General features: G+C 37.2%; 1 protein-coding gene across 4 annotated transcripts in view; it reads right to left on the reverse strand.

Annotated features, from left to right (window-relative positions):
* Positions 1-15,073, reverse strand: part of PEX5L (peroxisomal biogenesis factor 5 like) — a 364,561-nt gene that overhangs the window by 169,972 nt on the left and 179,516 nt on the right. For 3 of the 4 annotated variants that reach the window (XM_073626273.1, XM_073626272.1, XM_073626271.1), the window contains one exon: positions 5,482-5,586. The exons of the other annotated variant lie outside the window; for it this stretch is intronic. In XM_073626273.1, coding sequence (XP_073482374.1) covers positions 5,482-5,586 — 105 coding nt within the window. The remainder of the gene's footprint in view (positions 1-5,481; positions 5,587-15,073) is intronic. 4 annotated transcript variants of the gene reach the window in all.

The following is a 15,073-nucleotide window of genomic DNA, read 5'->3' on the forward strand; positions in this document are numbered from 1 at the left end:
GCCTGCAGCTGCCCGGTACAACCACTTGAAGCAGAATGATGTACAGTTACGTGATTTTGCGGCAAGTGGTTAAATATAATATTTAATTAATAATAAGTTGCATCTTTCACCTTTGTTTGAAAGTTTGGAAACTTAAAGCAGAGTTCCGCCAATTTTTTTTTTTTTAAGTCAGCAGCTACAAATACTGCAGCTGCTGACTTTTAAAATATGGACACTTACCTGTCCAGGGCGCCCGAGATGTCAGCACCCGAAGCCAATCTGTCCCTCGGCTCTCGGGTGGAGGCGCCGCCATCTTCGGTAAGGGAATCAGGAAGTGAAGCATTGCGGCTTCACAGCCTGGTTCCCTACTGCTCATGCGCGAGTCGTGCTGCGCGATCCCACTGGTCCCTGCTCTCTTCTGGGACCTGTGTGTCTCCCAGAACACAGCGGGAGGGACGGAGGAGGCGCCAGACATGGCGCATATATCTGCGAATACTGCGGTTATATATATCTATGCCCGGAAGTGGGAGCAAATACCTGGATTAGACAGGTATCTACTCCTCCCTGAAAGGTGCCAAATGTGACACCGGAGGGGGGGAGGATTCCCAAAAGCAGAAGTTCCATTTTTGGGTGGAACTCCGCTTTAAACCTACAACTCTCAAAACTGACCATTTTTCCCAATGACTTTATCCAGTAAGGCCTAGCTCTGAGTGATGTGGCCAAAGCAGTCTGATCTACTTTGCAATGAGGCCATTTAGATTTACTAAAACTGGAGCACTCAGAATCTGGTGCAGCTATGTATGGTAACCAGTCAGCTTCTAACTTTAGCTTGCTCAGTTAAGCTTTGTCAATAAAACTTCAAAGCTGATTGGTTTCTATGCAGAGCTGCACCAGATTCTGCACTCTCCAGTTTTAGTAAATCAATGTGTTCTCACATTCAGAACTATGCTTTACAAGAAACATGAACTGAGAGAGAAGAAAACTTAAATCAACTGTGTGACATGTCATGAATACACCTGATATATGCAAACAGAACTTCATCAGTGACTTATGAAAGTACTGCTGCCTTCATTTCATTCAATACAGTTTAAATGATTAAATCGCTTATTGGTTGTGTAATTTGTTTTCCTTTACATGTGAAACTAATTATTAAGGTTTAGAAAAATTGTAAACTGACCCTCCTAACATATGGCTAGTGTTATGGGAATGTGGCAACTTGGAGTAAAATTAATTCTGCCATCAATTATGCCTATTATGTTCAACAAATTTAGCTATGCAGCAGCTAAAAGTGTCTACTGTCTGTTGGCACAGCGAGCATATCTGCTCACAATTGACATACTGGTTGGTATTCAACAAAGATACACAGAATCAGTTCACTGCTTACCTTGTTACACTGGAAATATACATTTGAATATTGTGCTCTGTGGTTATAGGTTAAATGTGTTTAGGGAGATTAAATATAACATTGAAAGTATGGTAGGATGGATGAGGCCATTTTTCAATTGGCAATTCAATACTTATCTCACTATATAAAAAGACCATTACATTGGTAGTGACCAAACATAAAGGGATCTGGGGCAATCATCTTATTAGCATGTAAAAACTGGAAGGACTCTAGTGTCACTGTGTCAGGCATATGCTTCTCCATTTTTTTTTTGCTAACCATGATGTAAGATGTTTAATCAAAGCAACTTTATATGAAATTGCAGGAAAATTTGGTACTTTGGGTTCTGTCACTTTTTATTCTTCTGTCCCAGGCACTTGCCTGTGAATGAGTTATGCTAAATAATTCTCCCTCTGTTTGCAAAGTTTCCCCTCACAGTTACAAAATACCTTCCTCCCTCCTTTTGGCAGGGTTTTGTTTATTTTTTGTGTTAGAGGTGCAGCTTTCTGCACCAGCCAGGAAATAGTCAAGTAAAGGAACAGTGTTTGGGAAGAAAAGACTTGGGCTTCACCACAGCAGGCTTGCAGCTTGTGAAATGTTGCCAGATATTTCCTTGGTGCTAAGACCTCTAGCTTTACCTCCAGTCACTGAGCACATTAACCAGCCAGCTCTCTAATGCCTAAAAAAGGACTTCATATTAGCCCAGTTAAGGGCAATTAAGTTACTAAACATACGGTGCAACCATACTACCATTATACTACTGAATACAGAGTACACCTATGTGATTATATATTATATACTAAGGCAGCTGCTGTTATAACTAAAAAAGTAATGCTTGATAAAAACACTAAAAGAATTCCACGCCTAAACTGCGCTTGCTATTTTGAATGAAATACTATATATACCGTGATAATTTAAAAAAACATATATTGTTAAAAAGTGTCAATTTGATTTTGTAAAATTAAATAAATCAATGTGATATATGTAATCCTGTGACTAATAAATAATACAACAAGAAGTGTTCTAGTCCATGTATCAAAACAAACTTTGTGTAGAGATATTATAACCAACACTGATGGGATCTAGTATGATAAGATAACAATGAACAACTTAGGATGGGGGTTGTTTGATCAAGCTGTCTTTGTTCCCGTGTAGACGATTCCAACAGATGTAACGGGAGTCCTGACCGCACACACCCTTACTATTCACACATTTTTTTGTGCATGACTTCCAAAAAAGACAGGCAAAAAATTGGGATCTGGGTCCCTACTCACCAGATCCTATTGACCCCCTCTACCTTACGACAGGAGGAGTCAAACTGGGCTTGCATGGTCACTGTGGAGTCACAGGATTACATATATCACATTGATTTATTTAATTTCACAAATCAAATTGACACTTTTTAACAATATATGGTTTATTAAATTATCACGGTATATATATGATTGCATTCAAAAAAGCAAGCGCTGTTTAAGCACGGAATTCATTAAGTGTGTTTACCATTGCATGCAGTTGTGGGGCGCTTGCAGAGCAGCCCCATTCAATTGAATGGGTCACATTTGGTGAGAGTTATATCTGCCAAAAGTAACAGGGAGTATAATTCCTTCTGAAGCCATAAAACAAAGTAGCATGGTTACAGCATGTGTACACCCCCAGATACTGCTTCTGCAGTTAAAGGGGTAGCAATTGGGGGGCAATAAAAACACATTTCAACTTCAGGATTTTACCACCCCAAAACCATTAGCATGACAAGCTCTTATAATGCGAGGTTATGCTGACTTCAGTCATCCAGTCACGTGTTAGCAAACATTCTGTTTTTTCTAACTTTCCTTGTCCATGACTAGGTATTCAAAGTAAACAAAGTTCACATTATTTACTTAATGAAAATGTACTTTGTAAAGTGAAAATTCACTTTCCTAAGTAAACAACCTTTATTGTTTTAGTAAATCAACCCAAAGTGTACAGTAATCAGCACCCTTCAGTTCAAATGGTTTATGGTTTTGTTCAATCAATGTATTAATTCTTATTTGCAAGATCAGTTGGCATTTAAATCATTCCAAATAAAATGTCAAAACATCTAGAAACTAAATTTGTAAACAAATCATTCATACTCTAAGCTAAAGAAACATGGGATTTATTTAAAGCATCCTATTCCATTTATTTGCATTGTGGGAGCTATTTTATATTTTTCCACATGGCACCATTTTAATTATACATAAATTAAATTCTAATTAATTATACCAGCAATAGATTTTAAAAATGACATATTTAAAAAAGAAGTACTCACTTAACCTTAATAAAGAGTACCTCTCTGTATTTTTTATTTTTGCATGCATTCAGTTTTAGCAACGCTTGGATTGCTACTTATTTTGATTGCAAAATGGAAAACAGTATTAGTTTAACCCACTTTGGACTCTTAAAGCATCTTCTCAAGCTGCTCCTGTCTGACTGAATTGTCAAATTAGAGAAACAATTGTTTTGGATCTGTATATACATTGGACATGCATGGCTAAGTAACTAAGCCTCTTGTCTTTGCATACCTACATAAGAAATGTTTCTTCAAACTAACCATGTTGAACCGAATAAATCAGCTTCTAAAAAGAGAAAATGTTTTAATGCTGGGGGAAAGGAGGGGAATTGAGACTTAAGCAGGGTATACACGTTCAGTTTTTTTTTTTGTTCAAACAGCGAGTTGAACAAAAAAAAAACCTGACAGATCCCTGCATCAACACATTCAATGTTTATGCAGGGATATCTCCCACTGAGCTATTGTATTTTGACAGCAGGGCCTCCCATTAGAATACACAGATCAGCTGGTGGAATGTTGATTTTCCAAGATGACCGTTTGACAGAAGCTGGTTGTTAGAACAGACAGCGGTACACACGAACCGAAATTCTGCCTTTTCCTGCTGAATTGGCCACTTTTCGGTCTGTATATACCCTGCTTTAGTTTATGTAAAGGTAAACCTGTACTTTGAAAGTATTGTATGTCAAAACAAGACATTTGCCTGTACCTCTCTTCCATGGCCACACCAGTTCTGTCTCAACTGGTACTTCTAGATTTCAACATTTTCACACAGCTTAGAAAAAAAAAATTAAAAGCTGATTGATTGCTCTAGGGAACTGCTCCAGTTAAGAAAAAGTTTGTCTCCGTTGCTTTTGGTTTATTTTGCAATGAAAAAGTGTAATTTTGGGCTTAGAGAGGACAGTGTTTTTTGGGCATTTGTTCACAGATATCTTACTAGCTGGAGTTCCATAAAGCAAGTACCGAAACGGTTTGTTCTTTAGTTTAGTTGAGTTGCTAGGTGTTCTGTTCCTCTTTTTCAGAATGTGTTGGAAAGCATTGGATCCATGGTAAAAAACAAGCATGATGGTAATTATAATGGCCGATTCCTTATGGAATTGGGCTTTTGAATGAATTTACATTTGGGGTTGTTTGGATTTTTTTCCTGGACAGGTGTTGGCCACTATAAAGAAAGGATAACTTTGAAGATCTCAGGATGTATGAGAAAGAAAGATAGTGAGATAATTAAACAAGGAGAAAACTGTCACATAGCCCCCCTCCTTTGTCTCAAGTCAGAGAACACACATTTGAAATTTGGGAGTTTTAAAGTCTCTAGGTTTCCATGGGGACAAAAAAAAAGGTGATATCCCATTTTACCAAATCCAATTACTAAATAAAAATCATTTTTTAATATTGTTTAATTAATTTTTGGGGGAATTCACTACATTTTTGTATGTGAGAAACAAGCAGGCTTACACAAAAGCACACAAACCAATGCACAAGCACATAGCAACTTAGTCTGCAAGGCTTATTAAACTAGGCAAAGCAGTTATTTATTTCAGTGCAACACAATCATTGAAACATCACATACATAATAAAATAAAGCACTGTACTGCAAAACTGACATATGCATATTGTGCCCATAAATGCATTTGGTTTACCTAATTAAATGTCACTGTTTGACATAACATTATAAGTTTCAAAGTGCTAGAAAATAACTAGTACAGAGAATTAATATATTCTCTTTTAAAACACTTTTAAAGCAGTGAATTTTTAATTTCCCTTTAAGAGCTAGTTGCATGTGTCAGTTTCTTAAAATCCAGGTACAGCCCACCTGTGATGTCATAGAAAGGAGGGGCTTTTCCTCTGCAGACGGCTGTCTCGGTATCTCCTTCATCACCATGGCAACAGCCTTATCTGCCGCCCTAGAGCTTTTCCCCTACAATAGTGAAATACACAATGGCTTGTGTCAGGAAAGAGTAATATTATCACAAGCCCACCCCCAACAGAACATGCCACTAAGCCCAAGTTTTTGCAAAGCAAAGTGAGCTAATGGCAGTGGTATGTTTAACTGGTTAATACAGCGTCATGATCACTTTTTACATTGGCATTTGAATAATATAAAAAAAGTTAAAATATTAGTAAAGTTATTGAGAAAAAAAGCATGTTAGTTTAAACACAAAAGTTGATTACGTGATGCAGCTGACTAGACTTTCATATTCAATGGTATCTGGGATTCTTGCGTGAACATAGAAGTTAATACTGGAGAGTGACAAAACAAAGTGACTGAAAAGTTTACTAACTATAGACACAAAAATAAAAAGGTTGTACATAAATATTTTTATTTTCGATTGGAGAAGCCTACAAATGGAGGAAATCAAAATTGCAATAACAGCACAAGTCTGTTAAAGTTTAGCTAAACCCAACATTTTTCATTTTTAAAAGTATAAAAAATTGTTTAAAAAACTTGTTAGGTTTTGTTTTTTGTGATCTGTGTCTCATTTGGTAGAATTCTCTTCAATTTCTGTCCTGTTGAAAAACAGGAAGGGAGAAGAAATCTCTCCAAAGTGAGGTAAATGCCATTGTAGATATTTTGCAAACCAAAATTAGAATCCCAGTGTTAATGCCCACCAGAACAAATAGAAAGAGTACTAATTCCAAGCAAACAAAAGGATGCAAAAAAAAAAAATGACTGGGGTTCTAATTCTTTAACCTCTCACCAAATACTGATAGTAAATGATTAAAATCCCTTCTCTTCAGGTGGGTGTGGGATGTCATGTGATGGTGGCTCCTATATTCACACAAATGGGATTATTTTTAGGAGCTATTGTGTGCCATTTAATTAAATTGTAGGATGTACGAAGACATTAAATATGTCAGTCTGACAAAAAAATAATGTACTGAATACATTTATTGAAAATGAAATATATACTGCTGTTTTAATTGACATAATTCAATGAACTATGAACACTAAAATCAATCTGCATTTGTGGTTGTGTGATAAAACATGTCAATGTGCAATAAATAGAAATGTAATACATATAAACTTATAAGACGGAACATATTGTTGTGTCAGAAAACATTATATTATGTCACCTGTCTCATCTCAGAATGTGTCAATGTTGGAACACAGAATTAAAACTGTATGTTAATAAAACTGCTATGTTGGAACATATTGTTCTGAGAATGTGAAAGAGTGGCCATACGTTTTAAGGGAGAAGGGGTATAGATAGTCATCACAGTTATAGGGCTTAGGAATGCTTAGAAATCTGAGAAAGGTTTTGGAGATTAAGTACATTATTGATGCTCATCAGGTAGAAGAGTTGTGGAATGGACTGGAAAGATTTAGCTCATTGGTGTTCATCTGTCCAAAAGCCAGTTTTGGTTTGATTGGTTTTGGTGAAACTAGAGTAGGCATATATACAAGAAGGAATGGCACTATATTGGTAGGCTGAATTTTATGGTTTATGCTGTAGATGGAAATGTTACAAACATGTCTTGCCAGTGCAAATAGAAATAACTATCTGCAAGGTATGAGGTACCCATATTAGGTATAAAAAAAAAACAATTTTATAAAATAGTACAAAACATTCACATAAAAACACACTAATTTGTGGTTATCTACAAATGCTAAGTGTTTGGCAAAAATGTTTTCCACAGAGTTGAACAGCACTGTCGAACTATAAGGTCCAGAATATATATCACTCCTTTACTTAGAACAAGTAATTGCAAAAGTTCAAACATATTTGCTGTTGAAGTCACAGCCCTATTAACTTACATGCCACAACCTCCTAAACCTCTGCCTTACTGGTTAAGTATCAGACACTAGTCTTTAGGTTTCCTCTCATCCCATGATGAAGTCAGAAATGCGGAACTTGGGTCGGAAGTCAACAGCCATGTTTTTTTTATACGCTTTTAAACTTCTAATCTTGTGAGAGCAATAAATTGTTATACATTTTTTGGTGTGTGTGGGGTGCACTTTTGGCTTACAGCTGGCATTGTTATCTCTGGGGTAATTCTGAGAGAGAGAGGTGCTAAGGATCACATGATTGTTAGAGCGTGAGAAAGTCAGAGGTCCCCCCAATCCTCTACTCTGTGGCAAGACAGTGGACAGAGTACACTAAAGTGCGATTCAAACATATACTGTATGCCTGTGATTTCAGGTAAAGCCTAGTACACACTGCTAGTTTTTTTTTTGTTCAATCCAGTGGGCTGAATGCAAAAAACTGACAGCTCAGGTCAGAGCCGCTGTACTAACTATGCAATGTTCGTACAGGGATTTCCTCTGCTGTTCTATTGTGTTCTGACAGGGGGCATACCCTTCCGCCTGAACACTCCTTTTTCGGTCATGCCCCTTCGACAGAATCTGGATGAATGGTCGGCTTCTGTTGAACCGGCTGCACACGAGACGAATGTCATCCAGTTTCTATTGAACCAGCCGATGCTGCCCGACATTCAGCCCATGTGTACTAGGCCTAAAAGAGACTGTCCTCATGAGTGGAATGAATAGTCACCTGTTCACCTAAGGACTGGTGAAAGTGTCTGATACTTAATCAGAAAGCTAGAGGTTTAGTCATTTTTGGTGTAAAAGTAAACAGAGCTGTGTTTTTTAAGCATGTGCATTTAAATGTTAGAAAACACTTGTGCTGAGTGAAGAAGTGACATAGAAATGTCCATAGTAATGGACTCTGGAACTTACTGTTCAACAGTGCTGTTCAGCTGTGTGGAGGACATTTTTGCAAATGCTTACTGCAGTTAGCTGCAAGTTAGAATGGTATTATGTGATTGTTAAAGTTGAATACCCAATGGCAATCAGTCAGCATTTTCTTTTTCATCATCTGATTACAGTACTCTCACCTGATACCTGATTGGTTAATACTGGCTGCTGTACTTTGCACTTGAGCTACTTTCTTACTCACTAACATTTTAAAAAGAAACACCTAAGGCAGGCCATGCATGGGTCGAATTTCGAAAGAATTTTCTTTTGAAAATCTTATATAAGATTTTTCGTTCGAAATTTCACACCATTAGTGGACTGCGGCAACAGCCGATTTTCGTGCGGCCATCGAATTTGAGTAATTGGGCATGTTGGAATTTTTTTGAAAAATGAATGATTTTCTAATCAATGATGGGAGAATCGTGTGAGAAATGTAATCGAAAAAGAAATGTGCATGTGCCAGAAAAGAAAATTCCCAGAAAGAATAGAAGATTCCCAGCCATGAAAATTATTTTCTGTAGCAACAGGAGGTGAAATTGAAGGCCTGGTTGGTCGAATTTGGAAATCAATGATGGCACAGATCACAGAGCACGAAATTTCAGATTTCAAAAGAAAATTCTTTTGAAATTCGACCATGTATGGCCAGCCTAAGGCGTAATTCCTATAAGCAGTATTGTACACATCTGTGTTAATTTGCAGTAAGTGTAATGCTAAGAAAGGCTGTTGTTCACATTAGTAACTTCATGCTTCTATATGCGTTGCATTTATCTTAATCTGATTGATTTCAAGTATGTGCATTTTGGTCAGCTTATCTTGTATGAAACCCACTCTGATTGATGTAAACCCATGTAAATGTATATCAACAATTTTAAATGTATACAACAGTGGTGTAACAAGCCATCATGTGCCTGCTCTAGGGCCTGGGGTGGGAGGGGAGCCCCATTAGGGAAGATGTTCAGAAAAACAAAATTCTGACGTTTTAAGTATAGAAGAGCTGAAGTTAGACAGATCAGATCAGATCAGATCACAGTGACAGATCCCTCCCTGTGCAGCAAGAAGCCTTTGATTAGCTGCCTTAACAGTGTAGATGTGTTGCTCTCTGAGCTTCTGCTACCGACTGAAATTTATGCTATACGCCCAATTTTGGTCAAAAATTGCCTTTGTCTTTTAGGACAACACCTTTGAGATAGCTAAAGAAACCAGAAATGAAAGTAGTTTTAATCATTGATGTGTGCAAGAGCATTAAAATTTTTGTCAAAATGTAAAATGGCATGATGGTTATTATTGTTTCTAACTGAATATGCTTACATTTATCATGCTGCCTGTCCCTGGCTTAGACATTGTTTCTCTTACAATCAGTAATATATATTGTCACAGTTGACACTGCCAACTGCCACAGACAGAGGTAGCTGAAAGAGTCATCAAGATTTTGCTATGGGGCCCCATGATTCATAGTTATGCCCCTGGTATACAAGCTGATGCAAGTAGATTGTTGTTAAAGTGTGTAAATATATACAAATACACATAAATTGTAGTACAAAAGTGTATAAAAATTTAGTCAAATGCTACTATTTGTTGATTTCATCTATGTGTTTTGACATACCTAGGAAAGCTACTCATGTGTGAACAAAGCCTAATATAAGTACCAACATTTTCTACAAGCTTAGGGCCACAATAAAATACCTATTTTTAGCTTTCGTAATGTGCATCCTAATTTTTCCATATAGAGCTTACCTTATGAGGCATTATGAACCCTAAAGAGGAAAACCTTTAATGTTTTAAACTCAACCATATATAAGTATGTTTGCTTTTTTAAGGAAAATCATATTATATTACTCTATTGGTATCACCTTTGTGAAAAAGCGTGTTGAATTTTAGTCAAAAGATTACATTGTTCTGATATTTTAAAAGCAGTTCATTGGTTGACTGGATATATCACAGTGTGGTTCTTTAGAATGTGCTTTGGGCACTGCTGAATTTTAGATCATAGCAAATAAGCAATTTTTTCGGTTGGGTGTATTGATGTTATACAACATTGTGTGCACTTTACTTTTCAATTGATCTGTTAGAGCAAAGCATGGGAAGATGTACACTTTCTATTGTGCATACATAGTTCACACAAGAAATCCCCCTCTGATTTTTCTTTTTAATAACTGCTTGCTGATACAATATATATACAGTACTTTGGCATTTTAGGTCCAAAGTTTCCACAACACCCAATTCAACATATCACTGTCATTATTGCAACTGCTATACGTAGTCAACAACATACATTAAACATTAATATTTACTTATAAATTACGCATTAATTAAACATTCTTTCTATTTTGTTGATTAAACTAAAAGGACTGCAGACTAGTCATTGTATTTGTGCAGCTCAGCATACACACTTGCTTTAAAATTGCCAGTTTGGTTTAAAGTGTCCTAAGAGCTGTAGTTACCCCACAGAGATTGCCAGTTTCAGCCATTTCATGTTGTTAAATTGGACGTCAACCTAAAACCTCTTTTGGGTTAATGGAGGTGGAATTTGATCCCCAGGTATTTCTTGTTTTCTATAACTATTATAAGGAAGACCTCCCTCCTCCCAGGGCTAAATTTCCTGGTTCTTTTTCTGAAGTGCAGTCTCCTTATATTGTTTTAAAGAATTCATATTGGATTTTTCACAGACTTATTTGGAGAATTACTCCAGATAGCGGAAAGAGGAACATTAGCTCATGTCATACTAGGCCTAAACGTGGGTGGGGGCTCGCTGCTGGTGTCATGGAAAGCAGTAGGGACCTGAAAAAGATCAAATCCTTTCTCACTTCATACAAAATTAAAAACAAAAGCATGAACGCCATTCTAATTCAGATTATTAATTAATTCTTTGTAAAATATATATATCATATTAATAAAGGAAAGCTCTGTTTGGATATCCCCTATGGTTCTTTACTATGATGAAGAACACTTCATTAAACCTGCACATGACATACTCATTCAGTGTTTCATGCTTGTGCTTAATTGTGTCTAAATACAATTCAGCATGTCCCGTGGAGAGTTCAGACATATGACATCCGCAAAAGTGTATTGTAAGTATAAAACATGCTATCAATATAGGAAATTTCCATAGCAGTGAAAGATATCATGCTATACTATCCATAATGTCACGGTAGATTAAAGCAGCATTTATTCTGTTAGAAAAATTGAAAAAAGCCAAATTTTCTCAAATTCATAATATTTTGTTTCTGTTATCTGGATGTGATACAATTTTATGGGTTAAAGGGCTGTACACTTTCGAACAATGCACATTTAAAGACTCTGAGGCTCTCTAGGTACACTTTTATATGGGGGGGTTATAATAAATTACTAATTTGCAGTGTTGATCAAATAAACCTGTTTTCTTCAAACATGTCATGTTTCTTGTGAACTTCTTAACTTTCGAATCATTTGACTGTGTGTTTGAAATGAACTTTGAAAATTACTTGTGTAATTAATCCGCTCTGTTAAGCAGCCGGAAATTGTATCTTACCTGATATGATGCATGACAAGGACTGCTGGTCACCAAGTTCCTTCTACACAACACCAGACTGAGATTAAACATCAGCCCTAGCTTCTAAAGCATAATAGCCCCTTATTGAATGTGAAAAATGCTAATGGAATAGTGATGCTTATGTACTGACATCACTACAACACACAGCAGATAATTAAAAACCAAAAATATGCTAAGATAACTATTATTGTGAAAGTAGACTTTTCTGATACTTAAGGAAAGAAATAAGGAGAAACAGTGCCTTAGGCTGGCCATACACAGTGTGAATTTCTTTCCTACAACTGTGGGTTGCAGAAAAAAAAAACACTCAATATCCCCCATCAACACAGACAGTGCTGACAGGAGAATTCCTCCCGTGGAGCTATTGCAGTATCCCGGCAGGGGGTGTGGGAGCCGCCCCTGCCTGGAGAAGACATTGATTATTGCTGATAATAATTGAGTGATAATCGTATGTAGATCTGGCAGGCTGGTCGTACCCAAGTTGATCAATTGATCAACTTAGTACTTTCAGCCTGCCCATACACGGTTCGAACCTAGGCTGATTCAGTAGGAACCAGCTGAGATTTGAATTACGTATGGCTTGCCTAAAAAGTGGACAGGAGCATCATTTTTCTGGGATATACAGAGTCTGGAAAGTACACACTGTACATTACAGACATTTTAAGCCTTTTATGGCTCAGACAACAAGCTTAGTGCCTGACCTTGAGTTATCATTAAGTTTTTTGCATCAAGCTTTATGTTTTAGTATAAACATATCTCAAGGTCAGCTAAATCCAATTGATTTCATAACTTGAAAAAAGACTGTAAAAAACAATCTTTTGGTTAAAAAGAGCAGTGGGAAACATATATATACAAAATTCTTTAAAGCCTGGGTTTGGAAAAATTATCCTTTTTGTGCCTTTAATACACCAGCTCTGGATGTAGAAGAATCAACACTAATATTTACAATTTCTTGCTTCAAATGCTGCTTTAATTACTACTGCACATTGACAAGCATACTTCATATACAGCGGAATCAATTTATGAACCGTAAAACATAGAGCTTTTGTCCATAGTACATAGTTAGGCAGCATTTTCCAGTCTCTTACAGTGCAATTCATGGAATAAAAGCTGAAATCTGATTGGCTGAAATAAGCAGCTGCTCTATTTTTCATAAGCTGCTGTTGGATCAGCTTCATGGAACCCCTTGTAAATTAAAGTGTACCAGTCGTCTACTCACAGATTGCATTGGTAGGCTAAAAAATATTCACAAGAATAAAAACTGGAGCAATGTCCTAAATGGCCATATAACGTCATGTCTACCCATTATCTCTATCCACTCCAATGAGCCAGATGTGTGGTGAAGGGTGGCATACTGAAGCATGTATAGACTGTAAGCACTGAACATCAGCTGTGAACAAATTGACATCAGCCCATGCCATGAGTAAATAGAGTGATTCTAGAAAGCGAGAACTTCCGGTTTAGTCCCAGGATGCTGCCATTTCAGAAACACAAAGCAGTATTTTAATGGTAGCAAGAAACAATCCAGTATGGCTTGCCTCTTGCAGGCCAGGCCTTAGAAACTTTGTGCTTTGTAATGTTTAGTTCTGTCAATGACAAGAAAAAAGTCTGTATTCCTTAGTAAGAGTAAACCCTTCAGAGAAATGTATTAGATACTATGCTATTATGCTAACCCACTGACTTTCTGAATCACTGACTTGGGACAAACATGGAGACTCATATTTTATGGACCAGATACTCAGATAGTACCCAAGCTATAAATTCAGACTGACAGCCAGACAGCTAGCATTTTCAGAAGGACAGCTTAACCAGTGGTAGACTCTACATAAATGTATTTATTTTTTTCATTGTTAAAGCTACTAACGTAACTTTAGGGATATGTATGTATGAAAGCATACCCTTACCTACTGCTATGACACTCTTAACTTGCTTTTCCAGTTACTAAACATAAAGTAGGGAGATAGGGAGTAGGAAAGTCTATAACCTCTATCAGTGTTTTTTTTTTTTTGTTTTTTTTTTGCTGACTGTTGATGAGCAACAGCAAGACATAAGAAAAAAAATCAACTCAAAGAAAACAAAAGTAAATAAAAGTCAGCAGCCACAAATAATGTGGCTGCTGACTTTTAATATAAGGACACTTACCTGTCCAGGGATCCAGCGCCATCCTTACCCGGGCTAGTTCTTCACTAGTCTCTGGGTTCCTGGCGGTGGAATCTTTACTGTGGGAAGCTGGCTGTGACAGCTTGTGGCCTTACAGCCAGTATTTTGCTGCATATGCGTGAGCCGTGCAGCCCTTTGTGCACTTATGTGACATATCCCAAAAAGCTGCAGGTAAAGAAAGGGGGCCCAACTTCCTCTTGGATGGCCTAGGCCCTTCAACATAAATTACATTTCAAATGTGCTAGAGGAGGGGGGGAAATACTTAAAGCAGAACTTTCTCTTCTAGGTGAAGTTTCACTTTAGGCTGGGTTCACACTAGAACACAGAGCAGCTCACAGCAGGAGTCTGGTGCGTCTCCATTCACTGTTTCAGGTCCTGAATTCAGCCCGAATTTTGGGCTGAATTTAGACCTGAAATGGACCAAAAGACGCACAGGGCTCCTATGCAATTCGCACCGGAGCCGCTGCGGAGATGTGTGACCTGATTCCATAGAGAGCTGGTCACAATCTCCTGCTATGCGAATTGGATGCGGGGAAACCCGCATCCAATTAGGATAGGTGTGAACCCAGCCTTAAAGTGAACAAAAATCTGCACATAGACAGTTGTCATTGGAACAGTTGTCTCCACTGAAATATTTCTGCCCCTGATGACAAATATAAAAATGTAAAGCTTTTCCCATCATTTTCAGTCCCACATAGAGTGAAATTCCCAAGTAGTTATGCAGCTAGCAAAAACAATAAAAAAAAACGCTAACTCTTCTACACTGTGTCTGAAACTGAATTAAAACATTTTGGCTTTAAATACTTTTAAAACATATCTAAAGTCAAAACTTGTTTTAATTCTCTAGTAGATGAATTAGAATAGTAGTAATAATATTAATAGTAATAGTAGTCATTTTCTAGTAGATGAATCTAATAGAATGGTTAGAACCCGTCTGGTACTGCCCTCTTTGACTTTGGCTGTGTAGCATAACCAGAGCTTTTTTTCAGAGGGAACGTGGGGGAACGCAGTTCCGGCACC

Source organism: Aquarana catesbeiana, linkage group LG04 (genome assembly GCF_042186555.1).
Source record: "Aquarana catesbeiana isolate 2022-GZ linkage group LG04, ASM4218655v1, whole genome shotgun sequence".
Taxonomy (NCBI): Eukaryota; Metazoa; Chordata; class Amphibia; order Anura; family Ranidae; genus Aquarana; species Aquarana catesbeiana.